The following is a 23,883-nucleotide window of genomic DNA, read 5'->3' as shown; positions in this document are numbered from 1 at the left end:
CTAGGAACATTTTGGGAGGGGGAAAGGCAAATGATTATTCACCAAAGGCAAGCCCAAGGCTCATTGAAATCATGAACCAACAGACTCTGCCAACAGGTCGTTATTGGCAAGATCTTTGAGTGGTTCAAATGTGCAGAGAAGATGAAATGTGTTAAGCAGGGATGCCTATTATCACCCGTCCTATTCAACCCGATTCTGGGTTTGTAATAAAAGAGGCTTAGATTAGATCGGTTAGATTGGGTGGCAAATTACCACCATGCCCCCCTGGTGTCCCTCTGAGTCGCACGCCATAGCATCAAACGTTTTTAGTGCAATGTACAGATTGCTCATGTCAATGAATTGGGAAAAAATGGATTTGCTTCAGAAGGTCGATATCATATGTTGTTACATCTACCCTTTCAATATAATTTTCCCATGATGACAGTGATTTAAAGGTATTTAAGGCTATTCCATCAATATTTATATTGATTGAAATCGGCCGATATACACACTACAGGCACAGAAGAGCCAACACTGAGCTGATTTTGCATAATCACATTTTGAAAACATTTTAAGGCTGTAATCCCCCGCTATATAGCATCAAATATATCCACTGGACATACCACTGTAACTTCATGCCTTGCATTTACCTACCGATAAGATGATTTAGACATGGTTCAACCAGCAAATGCATCAAAGATCTGTTTCATGTCGATAGTACTAGTATTTACTGGCTCTCAACTACTGCTCATCTCATTATTGACGAAGAAAAGTTCTATTTTCCCGAGATTGGCAGCAGGTGTTCAGAGTTCCCGACTATTGGATTCAGGTAAGGAAGAATGTTCTGGATTGGGTAGATCAGGGGCGTTGCCAGCTTTCTTGGTGGGGGAGGGGGGGGGCAAAATAAAATTTCGGGGGCACAACACGGGGGCACAGAAGGAAAAAAAATTGCAGTTGCATCATACAATACATTATTCCGGTTTTTGTTTTTAAAGAGACTTGAATCATGTCTTCGAGCTTCCAAAAAAGGGTTTATTCATTATTTTATTGGGACGATATAAAATTGTGCATTTTACACTATTTTCGCCCATGATCGGGATGAAAATAATATAAAGTTATAACATGAGAACGGCGCAATCCAGGGGTAGATATATCAATGTTTAATGAATAATGACAGAATGGATATAATCTAACATCAAACATCTACCATTAACAACTAACACGATATTGGAATAGCTCAAAATGATATAAAATTACATAAAATTACTGATGGGAGTGTACTTTGTCTGACGGCAAACGCGGCGAAGTTACTCGCCCCCTGTCGATGACTGTTTTCATCTTTCGATATCTTGGATTTAATTTTACAATTTGCATACTTGTTATGTTCAGGATCTGGGGATAAACACCAATTAAATGACACCGACACGCAATGCAGTCCAGGACATTTTCAACTGAATAATGATGGTATTTGTCATCCCATGTTAACCTGTAAGGACATTCAGGACAGTGTCATTAGAATCAAACATATCGGCGGTGGACTAGTTAAGAAAGTAAGTTGATGTCTTTATTTCTTCAAAAATGCATATTATTTTGCATCAAAGTAAATTCATATGTTGTTATTAGAGAGCTTGCGATTTCCAAACGTAGACATCGGACGTACGTTGATCTATTCAAAACCACTCTCCTGTATCGAAGCGAGGTCACGTATTTAGCTATTTTTGAAGATATTCCACGTGCGAAATCGACGTAGATACATCGTTGAAAATGCATAAAATTTGTCCATTTCACAATATGTTAAAGACAGTCAAAGATAATGAACATACGAAGGAAAGTCTAATTATTATTATGATCCTTTTTGTTTGTAACAACTCATTATAATAAAGGTACAGCGATGTGTTAAAATGGACTAAATTTAAACGCAATATTCATACGCAGAGATTGTCTATTGAAATGTGTGTGATACCTTGCGTATAAAAAATTAGCTTGCGATTTGACATTTTGGACTCAACGTAGCATTAAAACGTACGTTCCACCATGGTTCCACGTGGAAATAGGCTGATTTTACCTCGAGTCTAGGTAAAGGAAACGTAGAGAACGAGTGTTTCTCTACGAATGTTATAATCAAAATATCATGTGTTTTTGTACAGCTGAGGGGTGGTGCAATAACTTTGTGTATCCCCGAGGTGGTGAAGTATTATAGGGGTGGGGGGGCAAAGATTGGTTGGCAGGTCAAAGGGGGGGCAAGCATTTTTTTGCAGGTCGAAAGTTGGGTGGGGAGGAAAGGAAATTTTGGCTCAGGAACATTAGGAACGCGTTCAAATATGCAAAATTCCTGATCGGTTATTTATGTATTTATTTATTTATATATATATTTATTTATTTATTTATTTATTTATTTATTTATTTATTTATTTATTTATTTATTTATTTATTTATTTATTTATTTATTTATTCATTGAACCATAGATGTCAAAGAAAGGATGTTCACTTACACCTATAAGATTAGTATTTTTGAAAAGAGCTGTATTGTATTCAATCTATGTTTGCAGACATACACAGGTAATTAGTGCAATCTGCTTGTGTTGGCATGGTTGGGCGATCTATTCAAACAATGTATTCATCTATTGCGATTATTACGTAACTTATAGAGGCCCTGCATTCTTTTATCGATTGGCTCCAAACAAAGGATTTGAACCGGTGTCCTTCACCGTAGTTATGGCGGAGTGCAGTTCAACAAAAGCATGATTGCAATCAACCACGACATTTCGGCTCACACACATAAGAAATGCACTACGATAAAATAGGTTGATGAAAACAGTGCAACAGAGCATTAAGGTTAAACAAAGTGTTGAAGGGCTTTACCTCCAGAAAAATATATTATTACCTTATACGTAAGAAAATATGTCTACTTATCATGTGAAATAAAAAAATCCGGAAAAAATTGTGTGAAAATGTGTTTTTAGCCTATTTTTTAGCTGTTATCAAGCACTATTATTCGATTTGTTTACAAGCGCCAAGCAACTGTCGTCTGGGAGAGTGATTGACATCTTTATTATTAGAGAAGAATGGAATCTGTATAGTTCATGAATATTCATGTAGTATTTACACAACCTGTATCCCAGCCATTTTTGCCTAGTTATCGTAATCGTTCATATAAGACGCCCATATGATCCATGGTGTTAAACTGATATTCAACAACTTTATATCTCTCGATCTTTGCGATCCGAAATATTGAATTTCAACTTTAGGCACATCTCTAGCAAGGTAATAAATACCTGTCACAAATAGAGGTCTTGAAATGTTACTTGCAACGTTAAAAATGTGAATAGAGAACAAATCGGGTTCAAACATGCTTCAAAAATATGAAGGTAATTGTCAACGCCTACTACCAGAATAGCCGGAAGAGGGCAGACTTCATAAGGGAGTGTTCATATATTTTAGTGGGGACAAAGAATTTGGAACTTATTTCGGGAAATTTCCTGGGTTTTTGGTTTTGTTTTTTTTATTTTATCTTCCTGTTCGGGTGTTTCGGTTGGCACATTTTCGGGGCATTTTCATGCACTTTACAGGAGTTTTTCGTGGTTTCTCTGTAGCTGCCGTGTGTACTTTTCCCCACGTACAGGGTATAAATCCCGGGGTATAAATAAATAAATGAATAATAACATATAAAAAAAGAATCTGGAACTTCAACGTCAAAAACAAGACAAATTGTACCCTGCTAAAAATATCAACCCATATCCTCTCTGAGAATAAAAATAATAAGACTCCAACCTCACCTGCAAAAAATATTTTTTCGGGGATAATTTGGGATAAGTTCGGGCCTATTTTATTGCGACAATTTTCAAAATCTATAAGGTGAAATGTGTCGTGGGGATGTGCGGCAGATTTGGGGTGCATTTTCAGCCATTTAGTTTAGACTCTGTTGTATTTTTAGCCATGATTTTATTGACCCTCAGTGTCATGAAAATTAGGTTCAAGAAGGGTATTTTCAATAATTTTCTCGAAAAAGTAAATATTTGCGAAAACTTTCAGTCCAAAAGTTGATACAATTTTGGGTCTGTTTGGTTTAAAATCGTACCGTAGTTTTTCGGAGTCACAGCCTCACATCCTTACCCAAACCAGGGGGACGGTAGGAGCAACAAATTATTCAGGACGATGCGTGAGATTTTACTCATTTTCCAGCTTTTTGCGTGAGATTTATTACGTAGGCGTGAGATTATACTACCTTGGCGTGAGACCGTGAGAAAGTGACCCAATGCGTGAGACTCACGGCCAATGCGTGAGAGTTGACAGCCCTGCTTGTAGGCCTACCGCGTATGTCTACCGTGATGCCAGTAGCGTAGCTGCCGGGGGGCAATTGCAAAAATTGCCTATTTGGGCCCCCGCCCCTAAAGAAAGAAAAAAAAGAGGGAAAGGGGGGGGGAGAGAAAGAGGAAAAAAGAGAGGAGAGGGTGAGAGGAGGTGCAGAGAGATGGGGAATCCAAACGATATGCAATACAGCTCAATAGGCCTACCATATACGATTATGATAAGCCTGGCAAAATTGTCTATTTGGGCCCCTGCCCCCAGTGGGAAATTTGGTGGATATTTGGGCCCCTCCCCATAGGGCCTACAGTCTTGCCCCTCCTGGAAAAAATCCCAGCTACGCCGCTGCGTGATGATGTTGCAAAGTTGCGGAAGTTCATTCATAAATTTCCCATTTCCACTCGACAACAACAGACCAGCACGCAGCGCGCAGTAGCTAATCCCCGAGCTAATCAGAGACATGTGCGTTTCTCTTTCAACAGAAAATAATGTGACCATGTGACTGACACGATGTACGCTTCAAATAATTATGCTCTCGGCGTCAAAAGTATGATAATGGAAAATATTTATAATGAACACTCCCTTATTTAGCCACACCTTTCTCGTGTTGCCTGGTATATCAGCAAAATCCTACACTATCGCCTTCCCTTGGTAAAATCCCTGATAAAAACTCGTGATATTGAAATTGAATTTCAGCGCCAGAACTTCCGTCATTCTAGCATCATGGATGGATAGGCTATGCAGTGGCGCCGCTAGGGGGGGGGGCAGTATTTCCCCCAATGTTTTTTCTTTCTCATCCAGTTTTTAGGCAAAATCCCCACAATGATGTAATTTTCCACTTTTTGCGGCAATTTCAAGTGCAATAAGTGCCCCCGTCTCAAATTCACTTCCCCCCGGGCCCCATGCCCGGAAAAAAATTCTGGTTCCGCCACTACGGGTATGGCCATAGCTAGGGGCGTCGCCCCCCCCCGTTGCCCTTGGTTATGCTGGACGTATGAGAAATTTAGAGCTTGTTCAATTCCGCCAATTTTAGAAATTTTAAAGGTAGGCCTATATACAGTGTAGGCATGTATATAGCCTATAGAAAAACGGATCACAGTCAAATAAAATATAAAAATCGTAGGCCCAATAATTGTACTAATGGCATTTATTGAGCTGCTCACTTCTTGAAAATCCTATGGTTTAATATTGATATTATATAATTGAGCTCCTTGTCAAGCTCCTCAGTAGGCCTACACATAGGAGAGTGACTAACTGAGCTCCCGATATTTTCAGAAATGAAGGCCTGGCCTATTAAATGAATAATTAGGATTGAGGCAGCCTTTTGTTTCATTTTACAGAACTTTTTTAATCCCCCAAAATTAGTGGGTTTTTTTAATGGGGAGTAGGCTTTTAAAACGAAATTCAAATTTGGCAATATTTTCCATTGCTTAATGAATTGATCTGCGTGAAAATGCCTAAACATGTGGCCAGAGCGGGATGACTGGTATAAAAATCTTAACTTGTGAGAAAGGACGTAGGCCTATGGGGTTGTATGAGGCTGTGGATCACGAAATGCCCCTTTAATGTGTGCTAGGTAAAGTCATTCTTCCTTTCGACCTGCCAAAATTTAATTTTATTCCCTTCCCCGGCCCCGGCTTGCCAAAAATTGCTTTCTCGAAAGGCTGTGCAATCAGTACCGGTATTAGCCTACTAATTATAAGCCAAAATTTCCAAGCGACTCGCTAAAAATCGCTTGCCTCCCGTCTCGGCCAGCCGAAAATCGCTTGTCCGCTCCCCCCTGGACTGCCAAATTTTTGTGGCCCCCTCCCCTTGGCCTGCCAAAATGCCCCATCCCTTTGCATATAGCCTATATATAGGCATATGCCAATTTTTTGGGATCCCCAATTTCCATACCCATACCCATACCTTAAATGGATTTCTAAATATCTACCTGTTGCAAGCGCAGCATCGGCGCTGGATTTTAAGCTAGAAAATACCTAAATATTTTAAAATCCAAACTCGGCAACACCACTTGCCCTCGGCAACACCACTTGGCAAATACAGCCCGTCGTAACAATGTCGTACGTAAACATGTGTTTTAAAAAGAAATGAGAGTGTCACTTCTGTCCAAAAATTTCGAATTTTGGCCTTGAGCAGCGACAATCAGAGGTAAGAAAAACACAGTATGACGCAGCTTGAAATATAGAATCACTATATCAATTTTGAAGTTTGTACTTCAAAGCACAAGCCGAAACGAGGTGAAATGGTTCGAAAAAAAAATTGATTTCGCTGTATCTTTTTATCGCGAAACTAGACAATTTGGCAGCAGCGAGTCGGAAAAATAGCAAATATCTCAATTTTCTGCTATCGAAATGAAAATTTAAATAGCACCTGCATGCAGAAGAGGGTTTATAGAAATAATGTAGGTCAGAATTTTGTCTATGAAATCTTGCACGGAATTATTATTACTGGTTACAAAACGACATACAAGTGGAGGCCATTTTACTTCAAATTCGGCCAACATTTTAAGCTTACATAAAAATCGAGACAACCAATATCAAGAATGAATATGCACATTCTTTTATTGACTTGTTTGTAATGTGCGTCGAAGTTCCCAACAAAATCGCCACTTCCAATGAGAAATTATGGCCGTGTTCCCAAAAATCTTGATGCTCCGGATATTGAAAAAATTTGAAATGTTTGAAAAGTACATTTCATTTTGAGCCAAGTGGAAAATTCAAGCATAATAATGACCCTTACACTTTCAGCTTTTAGACGTAGTTTGCGTTTTCTCTCTCCGATATTTATTTCCAGAAATAGATAAGTTTAAAGGGGGCTACGTGCATCCCATTTTGCTTCTGAAAATGGCAAAATTGTGTATAACCTTAATGCCCAAAATTGAAAAGCTGTATAATTTATAAACAATATACACTACACATAAAAAATACTACTACAAGGGATTTTCAACATATAAGAATCCAAACAATCAAGTACCAACATGCACAGTTTTGTCCTTATATCACTTTTGGGTTTATAACAAAATGTTTTCAAGCCTCTATCGTGATTGGCAGCTGCATAAGACATCTCTTTGATAGCTGATAATGCCCATCTATTCACCAAGTGGCTATTAACTGATGAGCACTGTCATTATGCTAATATGAAATCATTGTTTATCAACAAAGGCGAGGGACTCGTCTGTCGATATGCTCAAACAAACCGCTACACTGTTCAATGGCTTTCTTGTACTATATGAAATATGGTGGGCGATTTGAAATGCACGTGCCCTGACCAAACTACGATGCGTACGCACACTGCAGGGCAAAGAACAATGGAAATTGTCATAATTCGCGCGCATACTGCCGGGCAATGACGTCACATTTCAAGTGGTCTATACACGATCAATGTTGGAGTTGCCTATAGCCTATATGTTTAAAATTCAATATGGCTACCGAACTGTCATGTGGTCCAGTGGATTAGTGTGCTGGACTTCTGTATTCTGTATGTAGCAGCGGCGTGGGTTCGAGGCCCACCTGTGCCGAACTGAAATTCCTTTTTTTTAAATTTAATATTAGGGAAATGAGACTGGGCGAATTTATGTATGACGTAGAGAGGATTAAGATCCCTTTATTTATCCCTGCCCCCCACCGACTACCCCGGGCTGATTTCATGGTAAAGTAGGTGGCCTCACTGCAATACATAGCTACGTAAAAACGTACGTGTTAACGTACGTAAAACGTACGTCCTACGTCTACGTTTGGAAAATCGCAATCTTTCTATTATGTTTTTACTTTATTCTTTACATTTTGTCTTTACCTGAACTTTGTTCGGAACAAACTTTTTAACGCCATAATTCCATCATATTGAACTTTTGTTATTCTTTCACAAAAATTATAGAATAATATTAGTAATAACTGTCAAGTAGGTTTCATATTCATGAGTACAAATATGATCTGTGTTTCTATACAAAATCAACAAATTCGGCTGATGTCGAGTTGGAACATGAGTAACATAATAAAAATTAGAAAATGCCAAACAATTAGGTTTGAAAGCAATTGTTTATTTCAAAAAGATCTTAATTATTTTGATATTAGCTTTAATCATGTCCTACCCCAGCTTGGGAGCTTACTCTCTAAACGTCATAAAAATGGATAGCCTACACTGTAAATTGGCCAGAACACATGGAACGCGTTCATTAATGTAACGGTTTTTAACACATGACACGTGTTCAACTTAGAGAACACTAGTGTTAATGTAGAGAACACAGGTGTTATTACCTCAGAACACTAGTGTAACATGTTCTAATCCTTTAAACTCTGGTGTTCAAAATTACTATCTATGAACACCTCGGACACATGAAAGATATGTAACGGTTTTTTAACACATGACACGTGTTCAAACATTGATTTTCAGAATGCTGGTGTTCAACTTTTATACATTTTCAAAATCACATTACTCGACAATAAACAAATGCATGGTAGTATAAAAAGATAATGGTGCTGTTCCGAAGAGAGTTTTCACCTTGGGCAAGCCCAAGGCTCGAACCCTCGCCGATCGTATCTCCCGGCCGACAGTGCAACGCATTAATCGCTCGGCCATCTCACCCTCTTGTGTCTTTCCGATGCTTGTTCATCGCTGTCAACAGATATACGGGCTCCGAGTCGAGGCTCCCAAAGTTGCCCTGAATTTCATTCTTCCCTAAATCCTTCGAATTTACTCTCACTATCATCCCATTTGTCTTGAAAAAGACAGTTTGGAATAGCGTTTCCCGGGTCGCGTTTCCACGTTGCATCGCCATTGTTTTTGTTGTTGTTACTTATATCCCTCCTTCAAAGGAGCACCCTGTATTTCTCGCTGACACGTCGCAGCTCTCCAACGCCTCTACCTGCTCATGCGTTCCATTTTTGAACACCAGTATTCAATATAATCATTCAGAACACTTGTGACACGTCTGATCAATACTGTGTGTTCTACATTATACTAAAAGAACACTAATGTGCAAGGCTTATCATATTTTCAAAAACACTAGTGTTCTAAAGATACAATTATGAACATCTCGGACGCGTCTGAGAAGCGTCATGTGTTCGGGAAAATTTGCAGTGTACAGTAACAACTCCAATATGCACAATTTTGAGAGTTAATACATTTAAAACCACTCTTTTCCGAGTGACTTCACTCTTTTCCCACTCTATTTACACTCCATTAGAGTAAAATTCTCTTCTTTTCAATCTTTTAAAGGTGGGTGACCTGATTGACAGCCTCATCCCCAACTTTACCCAATCAAAATGCAGATTTTGGTATCAGGTAAAAGCTCATATTTTTCTTATTAGACGTTACAAATCGGTATATTTCCGAAGAAATCGACAAAAAAATGTCGAATTAGTTTCAAATGTGGTATACCACATTTTTGACTAATTCAGCAGTTTTTTGATGATATCTTCGGAAATACACCGACTTGGATCTCCTTTTCAGTATGTTAATGAGAAAAATAGGATCTTTCACTTGATATCTATTTATTACGTAATCATGATGATTATCATTAATAAAAACACTGCAGATACCAGTTTTTACGCTGTATTAGATGTTAGTAATTCCATGAAGAATTAGTCGCATTTACAATGAACATTTACATGATCTTTTTGCATGAATGCTTGAAAGGGACAGCAGTTTAATTCTAGTTAATCACTTGTTCGAGAAAAATAACCAAATATACATAATTGAAACATAATATTATTCTTTATTTTGTACTCAGGTGTATCTTGCCACGTGGAAGAAATACCAAGTAAGCCTTGTGCATTTGTCTCATCCATATTTCAACGATTACTTTTTATCTGCCGCCAAAATGCTGCAACAGTTTCAAGCTACTCCATTTGTAACACGGCTTCTTGGATTTTGCCCCTCGGCATCCATTCCTGCAATGGTTACCGAGTATCACAGATTTGGGTCGTTAGAAAACATCAACAGCATCTTAAAGGAAAAAGATGAAGACAATGTAGTGACTAGATTCAAACTTTGTCTTGATTATGTCAAAATAATTAATTTCCTTCATTCTAGTCCGACTGGTACTCATGTAATGTGCGATAGCAGACACTTAATGAAAACACTTGCACAATATTTAGTGACGTCTGATCTCCACATTGTTCTTAACGATTTAGACATACTTCCTGTGGTCGATTCATCCAAAGGAATTTTAACCAATTGTGGCCCTTACCAGGTATTTGGAAGCTTTGTTGCTCCAGAACAATTGTGGCCTTTTACAGGGGTTAAATTCAATGAAAGCCAGATGCCAGGTTATGACGAGAAGACAGACATTTGGAAGATTCCAGCAGTAGTGGAGTATTTGTTAGGAGAAGCCGTCCATGGAGATCGCGTTAGGTACATTTTATCACAATTTCACCAAAAGTGTCGTAGTAACGATCCAAAACTCAGACCTACTGCAGCTGAAGTTTTAAAAGAATACTTAGATGTACAACAAACATTGAATATTAAAAGAACAAAGTGGCAATTTTAATGTCATTACTTGTATTTATCAATATTATTTTAATATGGCATAAAATCGTATGTCACCCAAGAACAGTGAACAAAACCGAACACAAAAACAAACTTTTAATACATGAGGGAATTAAACACATTTTGCAAAAACATAAAATCAAGATTTTTTGTGATTTTTTTAATGTGATTTAACTTTGGAAAGAAGGAGCAGTTAATAAACAGGAAGTGTTATAATTAAACTTGATCAGTGGCGTTTATTTCTGTTTGACATGGGGTGGGGGGGGGGGGGGGGGAAAAAAATCTTGAAGTATAGTGAATACAACACCTTTTGGCGACAGAATAAGTTTATGGTACAAATGCGCGCGAAGTAGTGTCCTTACTTATGGTTCCCATTAATTCTAAAATCCGTGATTTTCTCAAACATGTCAAAGCTCCACGGAATCCCCACGAAAAACCGTGATTGCGAGGTTGAACTTGTTCTGGTGGCGGCACTTTGTTTGATACTAATTCCGAACTCCTGTTGAGTAGTTTATCTTTGTCCCCGCCCGTTGATGATGAATAGCTTCTGCGTTAGACAGAAGTCGCAGCGTTTTGGTACCATTGTCGTAAGCGCGTGCTTTTGCGGCGATAGACCATGCAATGGTGTTATTCCTTCTTCTTCTTCTTAGATCCCATACATACCGTGATAAGAGTGATAATGAGGGTTGCGGTCTCCAACGAAATTTGAACGGACTCACAACTACTTTGTTGCCGTCACAAAATTTTCAACATGTTGAAAATTTCCCTACGAATAATTGCGGCCGTCTGCGGTCGCTGACGGATTCGTCAGCGACAACTAACGGCAACCCACGATGAGTGGCGGTAAATTCAAAATTGCAATTAGTCGCAGCTTAACGTCGCTTGCCGTTCACCCCTATTCGTCACTGTGTTACCGGGCCTTTACTGTGTCCCTGTTAAATATTTTGTTGAGCTGGGATCCTGCGGGAAAGTGTTTGTCGATGAGCTTCAGGAAAGATTTATCAATGTTGGTAGCGACATTCTTAAGGTGGGTTAACATGGTTAAAGCAAATGATGTTGCGTCTCCGGTTTCGCGTCCTATTAGGTCTGTTCATGGATGGTCTGTTTTCTGTGTATGATAGGTTTTCGGAGTAGCCATTGATCTTAATTCGTCGTTGTATACTGGTGCTGCGTCGTTGAATGCTTCTATGTCGTATGGAATGTCCGATATGCGTCTACTGACCGAGGCTGTTCGGTTATTGATGATTGAAGTCGGATGGCTGGAGTCCTTGTGGATGTACACTGGCTTGTCGTGGGTTTGCGGTATGGATAGTACTTACCATTGTTCAGATTGAGGGTGATGCCAAGGAAGTTGGTTACTTTCAGATTGCAGTCGATGGTGATTTTTAGGCCTAAGTCGCGAAATGTAATAGCGATGTCTTTCCGAGGACAACACCAGGTCTACATTGGTCGTACTGATCTGATCTTCAAGAAGCGTTATTATAACCAGCAATCATTCGGGGATAAGAAGCACATTGTACATCAAAAGCGGCGATAGACCCCGGGGATAGACCATGCGATGGTGTATTCTCGCTTCTTCTTCTTCTTCTTTAGATCCCATACATACCGTGATAATTCAGTGCTATTCATCATTAACGGGGACAAACATGACAAAGGAAAACTACTCGACAGGGGATCGGAATTAGTATCAAACAAAGTGCCGCCATCAGAACAAGTTCAACCTCGCAATCATGGTTTTTCGTGGGGATTCCGTGGAACTTTGACAATTTTGAGAAAATCATTCATGGGAATCATAAGTAAGGACACTATTTAAACTTAGGCCCATTCAATGCTTCCAGCGTAAGTGTAACAAAATTATATTGTTTATAAATTGCCTAAAATTGAATAATAATTGTTTCGAACTGAAAAATTGGGCAAAACCAAACAAACAAAGAAAACAGCAGTATTGACAAAGTTGGAGCCCCATTCAAATACATATGTAGCTGATTTCTCTTCTTGAGGAATCGGATATTTAACGTTTGCTCAGTATTTTTGTGGGAGCTGAGAGTACACCACACATATCGAATTGCATTCTGAATACGAGGTATGTCCTTTTGATATCAAATAATTATTGATTTTTTGGAAATTCACGATATAATACAAATTTTATGTCAAATTATTAAAATTTGATATTTTAAAATTGTTTGATATTTAACAGTCCTCGAAGTAAACTTTATTAATCTAATTATAATGATAATGTACTTAAGTGTACGTAGCTGGGATGAAAAGCCGACGGTTAATTGAAATTGTGACCATTCATATTGGAGATAAACATTTTTCCCCAAAAAGCCTAATTTTTTTGGTGTTTTGGGGAAAAATAATCCACATCTTCAAAAGGTCAAAATTTCCCATTGATCGTCGGCTTTTTATCCCAGCTACATACACTTTTAAGTACATATCATTAGATTTATAAAGTTTACTTCGAGGACTGTTAAATATCAAAAAATATCAATTTTAATTATTTGCCATAAAATGTGTGTTAAATTTGTAAATATATTGCTATATATGTTTAATATCCATGTTGTGTTTAATCATGTTAATTTGTGAATATATTGCTATCTTCAGTAGATCGCATTATGTCTGATAGCTATGTTGTGTTAAATTTGTGAATATGTTGCTATCTTCAGTAGATAGTATTATATCTGATAGCCATGTTGTGTTAAAATTGTGAATATATTGCTATCTTCAGTATATCAAAAATATCAATTTTTAATCATTTGCCATAAAATGTGTTAAATTTGTGAATATATTGCTATCTTCAGTAGATGGCATGTCCATGTTGTGTTTAATTTGTGAATATTTTGTTATCTTCAGTAGATCGCATTATGTCTGATAGCTATGTTGTGTTAAAGTTGTGAATATATTGCTATCTTCAGTACATAGCATTATATCTGATAGCCTGTTAATGTCAGTAGATAGCATTATGCCTGATAGCAAACACAAAACGTTTTCGACATCATTCGCAAAAGGTTATAAAAGGTTGTCAGAAAACGTTTAAATGTCGGGTTATATTAAGGGTACATTAATGGTATAAAACGTTTTCATAACATTAAATAACATTTGTTGGTAATTTACTGCACAGCAAACACAAATGTTTTACAGAAAACATTTAAATGTCGGGTTATATAAAGAGTATAAAAACGTTTTAATAACATTCCAAAAACATTTTCGAAAACTTGGTACAAATCATTGTAAACGGAATGTTTTTTTGGGGTTGAAAAAATATATTGCAAAAAACGTTTGCCCAAAATATTTACAATAACGTTTTAAAAATGTTTTCACGACCTTTATAATTATAACCGACATTTAAATGTTATTAAAACGTTTTGTAAAAAACATTTTAAGAACATTTCTGTGTTTGCTGGGTGCAAATATTTTAACATAATGTTATTTAAGTGTTGACAAAATATTTCGCCAAAAATGTTTGCAAAAATAGTTTACAATGACATTTCGAAAACATTTTAAAAATATTGTTGTAGTGTGTTTCCATACAAAACGTTTTAAAACGATTTCATGACCTTTATATAACCCGACATTTTAATGTTATTAAAACGTTTTTACCTAAACCAAAACCCAAAATATAACTTATTTAAAACGTTTTAAAAACGTGTTTGTGTTTGCTGGGTATGTCATGTATGTTGTGTTAAATTTGTGAATATATTGCTATCTTCAGTAGCCATGTTGGAGATAGATAGCATGTCTAATATCCATGTTGCGTTTAATTTTTGAATTTGGTAAAGGTCATTTTAAATCTCGGATACCTTCACCTTGCCCATTTGACCCACTCGGAAGTGGAGAAATCTGAAAAATAAGAGTTGAAATGGTTCAAGTGATTTTTGGTGGATCTAGTTTTGAGATGTTATTTGAATGATATGGACTCTTGCATCGAGCATCTGATGTGTCTATTTCTTTCTCTTTTTCGAATTTTAACTGCATGTACAGGGTGTCTCAATAAAAATAGGCCCTGTGGATCGGGGGATATAATTTAAAATATCAGCCGTAAAATTAAAAGTTTCTTGCAGATTCAAAATCATTGAAGTGTCTTCTATAGATTGGTGCATAAAGCATCAAAATCCGTTCACGCGTCACTGAGATAATTGGGAAACTACAAATAGACTCATTTTTGGACCTTTCCAATGGGACAATACACATTAACAATAATGTGACTGCATTGTAGTTTAGAATTGAAGAAATTAATGAAGTTAAGGGTTGACTAAGTATTGTTGGTCGAAACAGTCAAAAATATCGATTTTCATTATATTAATCAATATATTATTGAATAATAACACCTTAATGTTTTGCAAAACTTCATACTTTGAAAACTTGCTTGATTTATTGTTGCTTATGAGTTATGTACGTTTTACAAAAGTGATGTTGTTTCATCCCTATTACAACATAACTCGAGAACCACAGGACCTACAAAAGTATATCTGTAATATCAATGCAATTTTTGCCAAAGCTCACTACCATTCGCAATAGTGTAAAACCTTAACTCCCAGTGTTGCTATGTAGGAGATAACTTGCCTGATCAGCAACTATGCCTCTCTTCGGTTATTTCACCATCAATACTATCACTTGGACATTTCATTTTAAGGGAACGAATTTCTTTTGAATCAAATATTTCAGCCACTTCAATATAAAGTTCAGCCCTACTGTATGGTTAACAGATGTATGAACAGCGACATTTTCACGTATTTTTTGTGGGACCTGAGAGCACATCGGACATATCGAATTGCATTTCGAAATCCTTCTGATATCAATTTCTTTTTAAATTCACGAATTATTGTCATTTTATGGCAAATGATTAAAAGTTGATATTTTTTAAATTTAACAGTCCTCGAAGCAAATTGTATAAATTTAATGATATGTACGTATACTTAAAGTGTATATGTAACAGGGACAAAAGCCGTCTATCATATGAAAATTTTGACCCTTCATATTGAAGATAAAAATTTTCCCCCCGAAACACAAAAAACAGGTCTTTTTGGGAAAAACTCGATATCTTTAATATGAAACGTGTACATATTAGATTTATGAAGTTTACTTCGAGGATGGTTAAATATGGTATCAAAAATACAAAAAATATACAAAGGACATTCCTCGCATTAAGAATTCAATTCGATATTTCTGATGTGCTCTCATGTCCCACAAAAATTACTGCGCAAACGTTGCTATCCGAGCCCTTAACCCAAAGAGAAACGTGTGGCGTAGCCAGCTTTCTTGGTCAAGGGGGCAAAATAATTTTTGGGCATGTACGAAAAAATTGCAGTTGCATCATACAATATATAGAGATTGTATGTCTTTGAGCTTCCCGAAAAAGGCCTTATTTTCCTTAACAAAAACGACACATTTTCAGTCAGTGAAGGCCGGTTCATAGTGTATATTCGAAGGCGAATACTCGGCTTCGAATACTTTTTAGTCGTCAAAATATATGCGGCTTCGAATATAAAACTATGAACCGATATGAAAGATATCTACAATTCACAGCGTTGCCCAACTGTTAACAAGTATTGCCCGTTGACCAAGGTAAGTAAAATTTAGAGAATTTCTTTAACGAAGTCAATAAAATCATAATAGGTATCTCAATTGAACTATTGTCATGATTTTTATGTCATCATATTTTTGTCACCCCCACGTTTCGGCAAAATACTTCCCTGGTCTAAGGCTGGCTGTAAAAATACAGGCAAAAAATGAAAGAAAAAAGTGCCCCTCTGACAAAAAATAAAAGGGAAAATCAGGAGGTCAAAGGAAAAGAAAAGGGGCAAGGAGCCCTTTTCTACCGAAATTCAGCCCGAAAATGCACAATTTTTCCGCGCTACGCGCGCATATTGCAAAGATTAAGCCCTTTCCATCCTGATAATGGGCAAAAATAGTGTAAAATACTAATTTTTTGCTCGCTACGAGCGCACATCGTCCCAATAAAGCATTTTGTCTCTATGTATTGTATGATGCAACTGTATTTTTTTCGTCTGTGCCCCCAAAATTTTATTTTGCCCCCCCTGACCAAAAAAGCTGGCTACGCCCCTGTTATTATACCTTGATTTTTGGCTAAGATAATATAACTTAAATTCAACTTGATTAGGGAATACATGTAGTTTAATAAGCTTTGTGTGAAAAATACGCGCAGTTGTTCCCGTAAACTTGAGTGGTAAAAAAGCTTCGATGTATGTCTTACCCCTTTGTGTCCTTCGTAGAGAGAAATTGTGTTGGTAAAGTTCGGCCTCGTACGGGTCCTTCCCCCGTTCGAAGTGAAATTATAATTTTCAAGGCAGCGGTCCATTCTTTCAAAGCGGGCACATTTCATTTCATGACGTCAACTTTTTTCTAGGTCAAATCTGTCTCGTTCGAACTCACCACTTACAGCTGGTTTTTGCGGAATATCAATTTTAAACGAGAAAGTAACAGCAGTTACAATGACAGCTATCTCAGTCTGTTTGTTTCAAAAGTTTGATCAAATATGTCGACAAGGCTTTTAATCTGTTAGTATATATTATGATGTTTTCCCGGTGGTCCAACTTCGTATTCAAAGGCGTAACCAGCTACCTTCTACTATATTCATAAATCAATTGAACACTACACATAAAAGGATAAGAACTTTTTAGATAAATATCATCAAATTTAAGTATGAATTAAATAGCAAAATTATATATTACACATGGGTGTGAGAATTCCGAATTTGTAATGGTTATCAAAAACAACATTTTGTATTTGCCGACGGAAAGAAATATTTATCGACGGAAACGTTTACAATAATATCACAAAATTTTGCTGCTTACCACCTTTGCATTCAAATATACAGGAAGACCACCCGCTGTGTCGAAGGCCATTTCCAGACTTCCTGTCTATAAGCTGTTATGGCAGCGCGGAGGTTGTATTTGTGTATTTATGAATAAGTATTTATAAGTATAGTCGAAGCATACTACTAACGCATGATCCTTCAAAATGAGCCCTGTATTTGAACATATTAAACATGACTTTTTGAAAACAAAGATTTCTTGTGTTGTGGTCAATATTGCTGTAAGTTTTTTCTATGAGTATTGTGGGTTAGGAATAATATGTATAAATTAGTCTATGCTTTACAAGAAATAGTTCCAGCACTCATAACAACAAAGAAAGTTCACCTGATTCAATATTGATAACTCCGGGAGGGCGATTACAAGACGCACACTTCACGGATCGAGTTTTGAGTATTAATTTATTACAATAGTTGCATTCGAGCATTTTCCTCGCATGATTCCGTTATGATCTCGAGCCATGATGCATGGATCATTTGTCCCTGGTGCCTTAAAATTCCGTTTATAGATTATCGAACCAAACATATGAACGCAATCAGTGGTCGCATCCCCGGGTCGCAAAAAAAGGGTACGTGTATATTTTCAAGAATTTAGGGACACATCTACAAAGCTATCTTGGTTCCTTTTTTCACAATTCCCCCGCTTATCGTTCCCCACTTATCTTGCCAAATTTCACCATTTAAAATGTGACATCCCCCCTCTTTCCCAGCAAAATATTTCAGATTGTCTCTCTTGCTCACAAAAAACTTCGCGCTGCCCCAAATAAAATCCCCCATTCCCCCCGGCGTAAATAATGACCGCACCCCTACGATATCGTGAACATTAAAAATTACGACCTGACTTCGGAAAAAATACCCTGTTCCCGCCAACATTTACAATCATGCGTAAACATCAAAACCGGGCATCAAAAATATTAAAATGGAATGAATGTCATCATGCAGTGTGAATAGGTATAACGCCTACATGAGGTGAATGAGGAACCTTGTTGTTGGGGTTTGTAACCTATATCTGAAGACGACTACGACAACAACAGTATAATATGATAATGATGATGGCGATGACGACGACGACGACAATGGTGATGATAATGGAAAACTTTTAAACTATGACGCAAGTCAAGGTGGGTATGTTAATCAGATTAAGGGATTTGTTTAAAATATGTAATCTTTGCATATGAGCATGATGCAGTTATGTCTACAGTAGAATTCACCACGACCTTTGCAGGACTTAAACCCCATTAAAAGCTATTAAACCAAGATAACACTCATTGAAAACAGCTCAACTATGTTAAATCACATCTTCTCTGGTTAAATACACACTACACATGTTTCTGTTTTACCTGTGCGATATTGCTGGTATTGTAGTTTCAGTTGGGTGAACGATTATAAAGCAAACGCAAGGTAACAATACTGTGTGGGCCTTTGTTTCCCAAATGAGACAATAGTCTGCATATTGTTAACCAGCATTCTTGAAAATGAGAAACATAATGGTTGTAGACTTAACACGGTTTGGAAATAATTTCTTCATTTTTTTTGTGTGTTATCTGTCATTTACATACCAGGGAGGTACGACCATTTGCAGATGCCCAACCTACTCAGTTTTTAGCCTACATGTAATGTCGTCATTATTCTTGACATCAAGTGCAAAAAATATCCGTCAAGTGGTGTAGCTTTAATGCCCTTCGCAAGAGAGTGGTACCAAGTGAGTGATAGTCAGTAAAAGCAGCATTCGATTTACACAGAAAATTTTGTAGGTCGTGCCGTGCCCTTCCTTTCTAAAACACCAAAGTGCGAATATTTCTAAACACCTAAATTAGCTAAAAATTTAGGACATGTTACAAAACTATATTTTCTAGGATTTCAGAGAGCACTTTAGATATTGGCCGGTTATTTTTGACACAGTGACATTAACTAGGCAATGCCCTATACCTATAACATACACTGTTTGTAGAGGTCACGCGTCAATGGTGAGAGTACTGTGTATTGTGTATAGGAAAATGAACAGTAATAATCATGATAATAGGTTACTTATGTAATGAAAGTTGAGTTGACATTTGACCCCATATATGGATAATGTCATGACATTTCTTTATGATACACATTCAAACGACATATGTATAAATGATACTCACACACGTGATTGCGCCACAACATTAGCATAAAATCAATGGTCTACAGCCACTGCATAAAAATAAGGGAAATGATGCAGGGATTTAAACTAGCCGAAATGAGGTATTGTTATAAAAACATTTTTATATTGCAGTGGTATAACTCAAGCTTCCAACTCATTATTACATACAGCCTGTCTCAAAATTGTGCAAGTGAAAAGCGCCCTCTGTTGCAATTAGAAAATACCGTTGTGACACGATGCTTACATCAACGTCAAGGGCACAGTTTTAGCGCTTAAATACCGTTTGTTCTGTTCAATTGGCTTTTTTTTAATCTCGAGATATGTTTAGTTAACAAAGAAAGGGTAAAATCACAATTGTGCCACTTTTACTAGGGAATAGGGCTGTAAATGTAAACCAATGATAGCTGATGTTGATGCGTCTAATGCACTCCCCCTTCGGGGCTTGTCAAATTTCATGAACTTGTCTAAATTCATTGACCTATAAGTGTGCAATATTTGTTTGTCTTTTAACATGTCTTGAGTGACAAAGAGAACAGTATTTACCATAAAATCATTGACATGCATATGTATTTAATTTTACAGCAGAATGTCAAATATTTATCTTTCAATTTGTCGTAAGTGGAAAAAGAGGATCATTATACCTTTATCATGATAAAACAGTAAAAACAGTAAAAACAAATTGTGTATTGTTGTGTACTTGATGCATTCTTTTGATTTCACGAAGGAACTCTTGATAAACTTGATGCTATATATCATTGATTTACATGTACAGCCCTCTTCATTAGTAAAAGTGGCACAATTGTGATTTCACCCTTTCATTGTTAAATAAGTATATCTCGAGATTAAAACAAGCAAATTGAACAGAACAAAGGGCATTAAGAGAGCTAAGACTACGCCCTTGACGTTGATGTAAGCATTATGCCACAACAGTATTTTCTAATTGCCAAAGAGGGCGCTTTTCACGTGCACAATTTTTTTGGAGACAGGTGGACATGTTTTAATTAATCTATAGTGAGTCTTCAAATATGTGTTCACTTGATAAAAACCAAGGCTTTTTTTTTGTCTATTGACAATAAAGACACACGTGGAAATGTAAAATGTCTTGTCAGTTCTGTTGACGAACACCAAACATTAAAAAATCGTTTTCCCTAAAAATATATAATTAAAACCATGATTAAAATGAAACCATTATTCTCATATTGTTACATTAATACAAAAAAGTAGTGGCGGGTGGGGGAGGAAAGGATGAATTTTTTTCAAATTTTTCACTTCAGTTGGAAGTGGGGTGACGTGTATTCCGGGCCGTGTCCATATGACACTATACGCCACTGCCAAAAATGCACCGAAAGGCAAGTTGAAAATACATGCGCTATCTGTGATAAAAAAATAATCCCCGGTTGATAAATTCGGTGTTTGAATAGAGTAATATACACATCTTTAAGGTGGTACTACACCCCCTGATAAATTTTGTGACTAATTTTGCATTTTTCTCCAAAAATAACTACACACTGGTAACAAAAGATATGTATATTATAGGGACAAGAAATCCAATTACTTCACTGAAATTCCAGTGATTCAAGACAAGTGGTTCATTATATAGGTTAAGAAATGAGGTACATAACATTAAGTTCTAGCGGTACCTCTTTTCTTATCATAAATAACGTACCGCTTGTCTTGAGTCACTGAAATTCCAGTGTAGTTACTGGATTCCTTGCCCTATGATATACATAACTTTTGTTACCAGTGTGTTATTATCTTTTGAGAAAAATCCAAAAATAGTCACAAATTTATCAACTTCGTGTGTAGTACCACTTTAAATACACAATTAATACGCAAAATGTCTTATGTCAACAGTTAGGTACATTTATGTCGGTAGCTGTTGGTCCTTTAGGGGGTTTAGGTTAGTCAACAGTTTAGTGCGTGTAATATAAACCAATTCGGGCACGGTTTGGTAGTGTCTGTCCACATTTGGAGGATTTAATGTATTTATCCACGGTTGACGGGTAATACCGGTTACAATGCAAGTAGACGCAGTAGACGCAGTAGATTTGCCGATAACTATACGGGTGTGATACGCACTTCAGATGCAACCTTTGAAACTTGTGGTCAATATACCATGGTTATTTACTTAATGATTGTTTTCTTTCCGTGTGTTTTCGATATGTCATCATTCTGATCCTCAGGCTTAGTCCATATCAAACACATTAGTGTGATAAAATCGTTCGTATCATTAAAACTAACCGACAATATAAAGATTACTTAATACTACAGGAGCCAAGAAATAAGATCAGCTTAGACGTTCCTATTTTTCTGGAAGGAATACTTTCATGTAGCACATATACCCAGCAAAATAGACCTATTGTAATTCATTATGTGCCGGCATAGACATTGGACAGTATGGGTGCTGCTGGCCTTGTTGGCCTTATTTTTTGAAGGTAAGAGCATAGTTATTAGACCTGGAAGGGTAAAATAATTAAAAATCCTTAATCTACCTACCGGTGAGCTTATTATTAGCTGTTTAAGAAGTATGCACGGTGTCGCCTATGTTGTGGCTCTACAACTATTTAGAGCTGTTACTTAGTTCACGAAGTCTATGCATTGGTGGGCCCAGAAGCCATATGTCAGAGTACACATGGGTACTCCTTTAGGCTAATCGAACCCTAATCATAGTTAATAACACAAGTTATTGAAGAAGTTTATTGAACAGACAGGGTTAAACAACAGTGACATTATTTTCTCTACTCTATAAACTACCTTTCCTTGATGTGATCAAATAGGCCCGGGCAAATAGGTTAGTTTGATCATGCACTATTATATCTTTTATGAAAGCTTTCATTTTTTTCATAAAACAGCTCAACTTATTTCTACAGTAATTGTCGCTTCTAGGATTTCACCAAAACATGGTTTCAGGCTTAGGCATTGCAGGAGAAATCCAAGAAACTGTATAGGTAACTATTTTAAATATTGAAAACGACAGAAATTTGACAAATCTCTGCATGTCCCTTTACCCTGTCTTAAGGCATTTTTTGCGATCACTTTGTTATGTGGTAGAAAAAATCTACCTAGATTGTCGTTATTTTAGTCTAAATTTTCCTTTATCTTCTCACTATCTTCACCTATCCGCAGGTTCATTATCGCAGTCAATTTCACAGACTTTGGCGGGAAAACATTTTGTGTTCTGTTTCCCAAGTAATCTGGGTCCGCCAGATAGAGAAAGGTCTATGAACATCCAACTTCAACCAGCAAGCTTAAGTGTGAGCAACATCGCCATTGCCGCTCCAGGTATATCATGGAATATGCAAATCATCTTGCAGCCGGATGAAAAGAAATCCATAGTTGCTCCTGACGCAGTTGAAGCCGACCGATACGAAACCGAGTCCCAGAATGGCACGATCATAATTACTTCAGATCACGAAATATATGTAACCGCTGTTTCATATGCTTTTACAAGTCTTGCAACGTTTCCTGTAATTCCATTTGACTCTGCTTCAGGTATGGAATTTTATATTGTAACTTACTCTACAGTAACGCCTCTATATCCTGCTGAATTTGTGATCACAGCAAGCAATGAGGACGTAACTGTTACTTTGAGAAAACCACCAGATATGCCAGATATGTCATTCAAAAACCTGGGATTTTCAGATGATTTTCAATATTATGAAATAAACGAAAACGAGATCATGTTTGTTCTTCAGTCATACACATCTGTGCAAGTTCGAGTTCCTTATGATCCCACAGGGCTGCAATTAACAGCAGCCAATGCCCCAATAAGTGTTATATCTGCTGTAGAATGCGCCTATGTTACGCTGAATGAATATGGATGCGATCACATTGCAGCATATATGCCGTCAGTTGATCGACTTGGCAAGCAGTTTACTCTTGGACCATTTTTTTCTCGGGATTCAGGATACGTTTTTCGTATTGTCGCTGTTAGAGATAATACAAATGTATCCATAAGCTCGTCAGGTGACTACATGCTGGACGCAGGACACTATCTTACTGGAGATGTAACGCAACAAGACCAAGTGATAATCATTACGTCTGACAAGCCGGTTTTGGTTGCCCAATTCGCAAAAGGATACACGTCTGATGATTCTAACTACGGAGATCCTTTAATGATGGAAATTCCACCTTGGGAACAATACGT

At 37.1% G+C, this 23,883-nt stretch overlaps 1 protein-coding gene across 1 annotated transcript; it reads left to right on the top strand.

The window, feature by feature from the left end:
• Positions 1 to 450: 450 nt before the first annotated feature.
• On the top strand, positions 451 to 10,961 carry LOC140147702 (protein O-mannose kinase-like). The gene is made up of 3 exons (XM_072169468.1): positions 451 to 808; positions 1,369 to 1,529; positions 10,016 to 10,961. The coding sequence occupies exons 1-3, from the start codon at positions 652 to 654 to the stop codon at positions 10,772 to 10,774; spliced, it is 1,077 nt and encodes a 358-aa protein (XP_072025569.1). The 5' UTR covers positions 451 to 651; the 3' UTR covers positions 10,775 to 10,961.
• The last annotated feature ends 12,922 nt before the right edge of the window (positions 10,962 to 23,883 follow it).

Source organism: Amphiura filiformis, chromosome 3 (assembly GCF_039555335.1).
Source record: "Amphiura filiformis chromosome 3, Afil_fr2py, whole genome shotgun sequence".
Classification (NCBI taxonomy): domain Eukaryota; kingdom Metazoa; phylum Echinodermata; class Ophiuroidea; order Amphilepidida; family Amphiuridae; genus Amphiura; species Amphiura filiformis.
The sequence above is the reverse complement of the archived record's forward strand: the minus strand, read 5'-3'. Positions and strand labels throughout refer to the sequence as shown.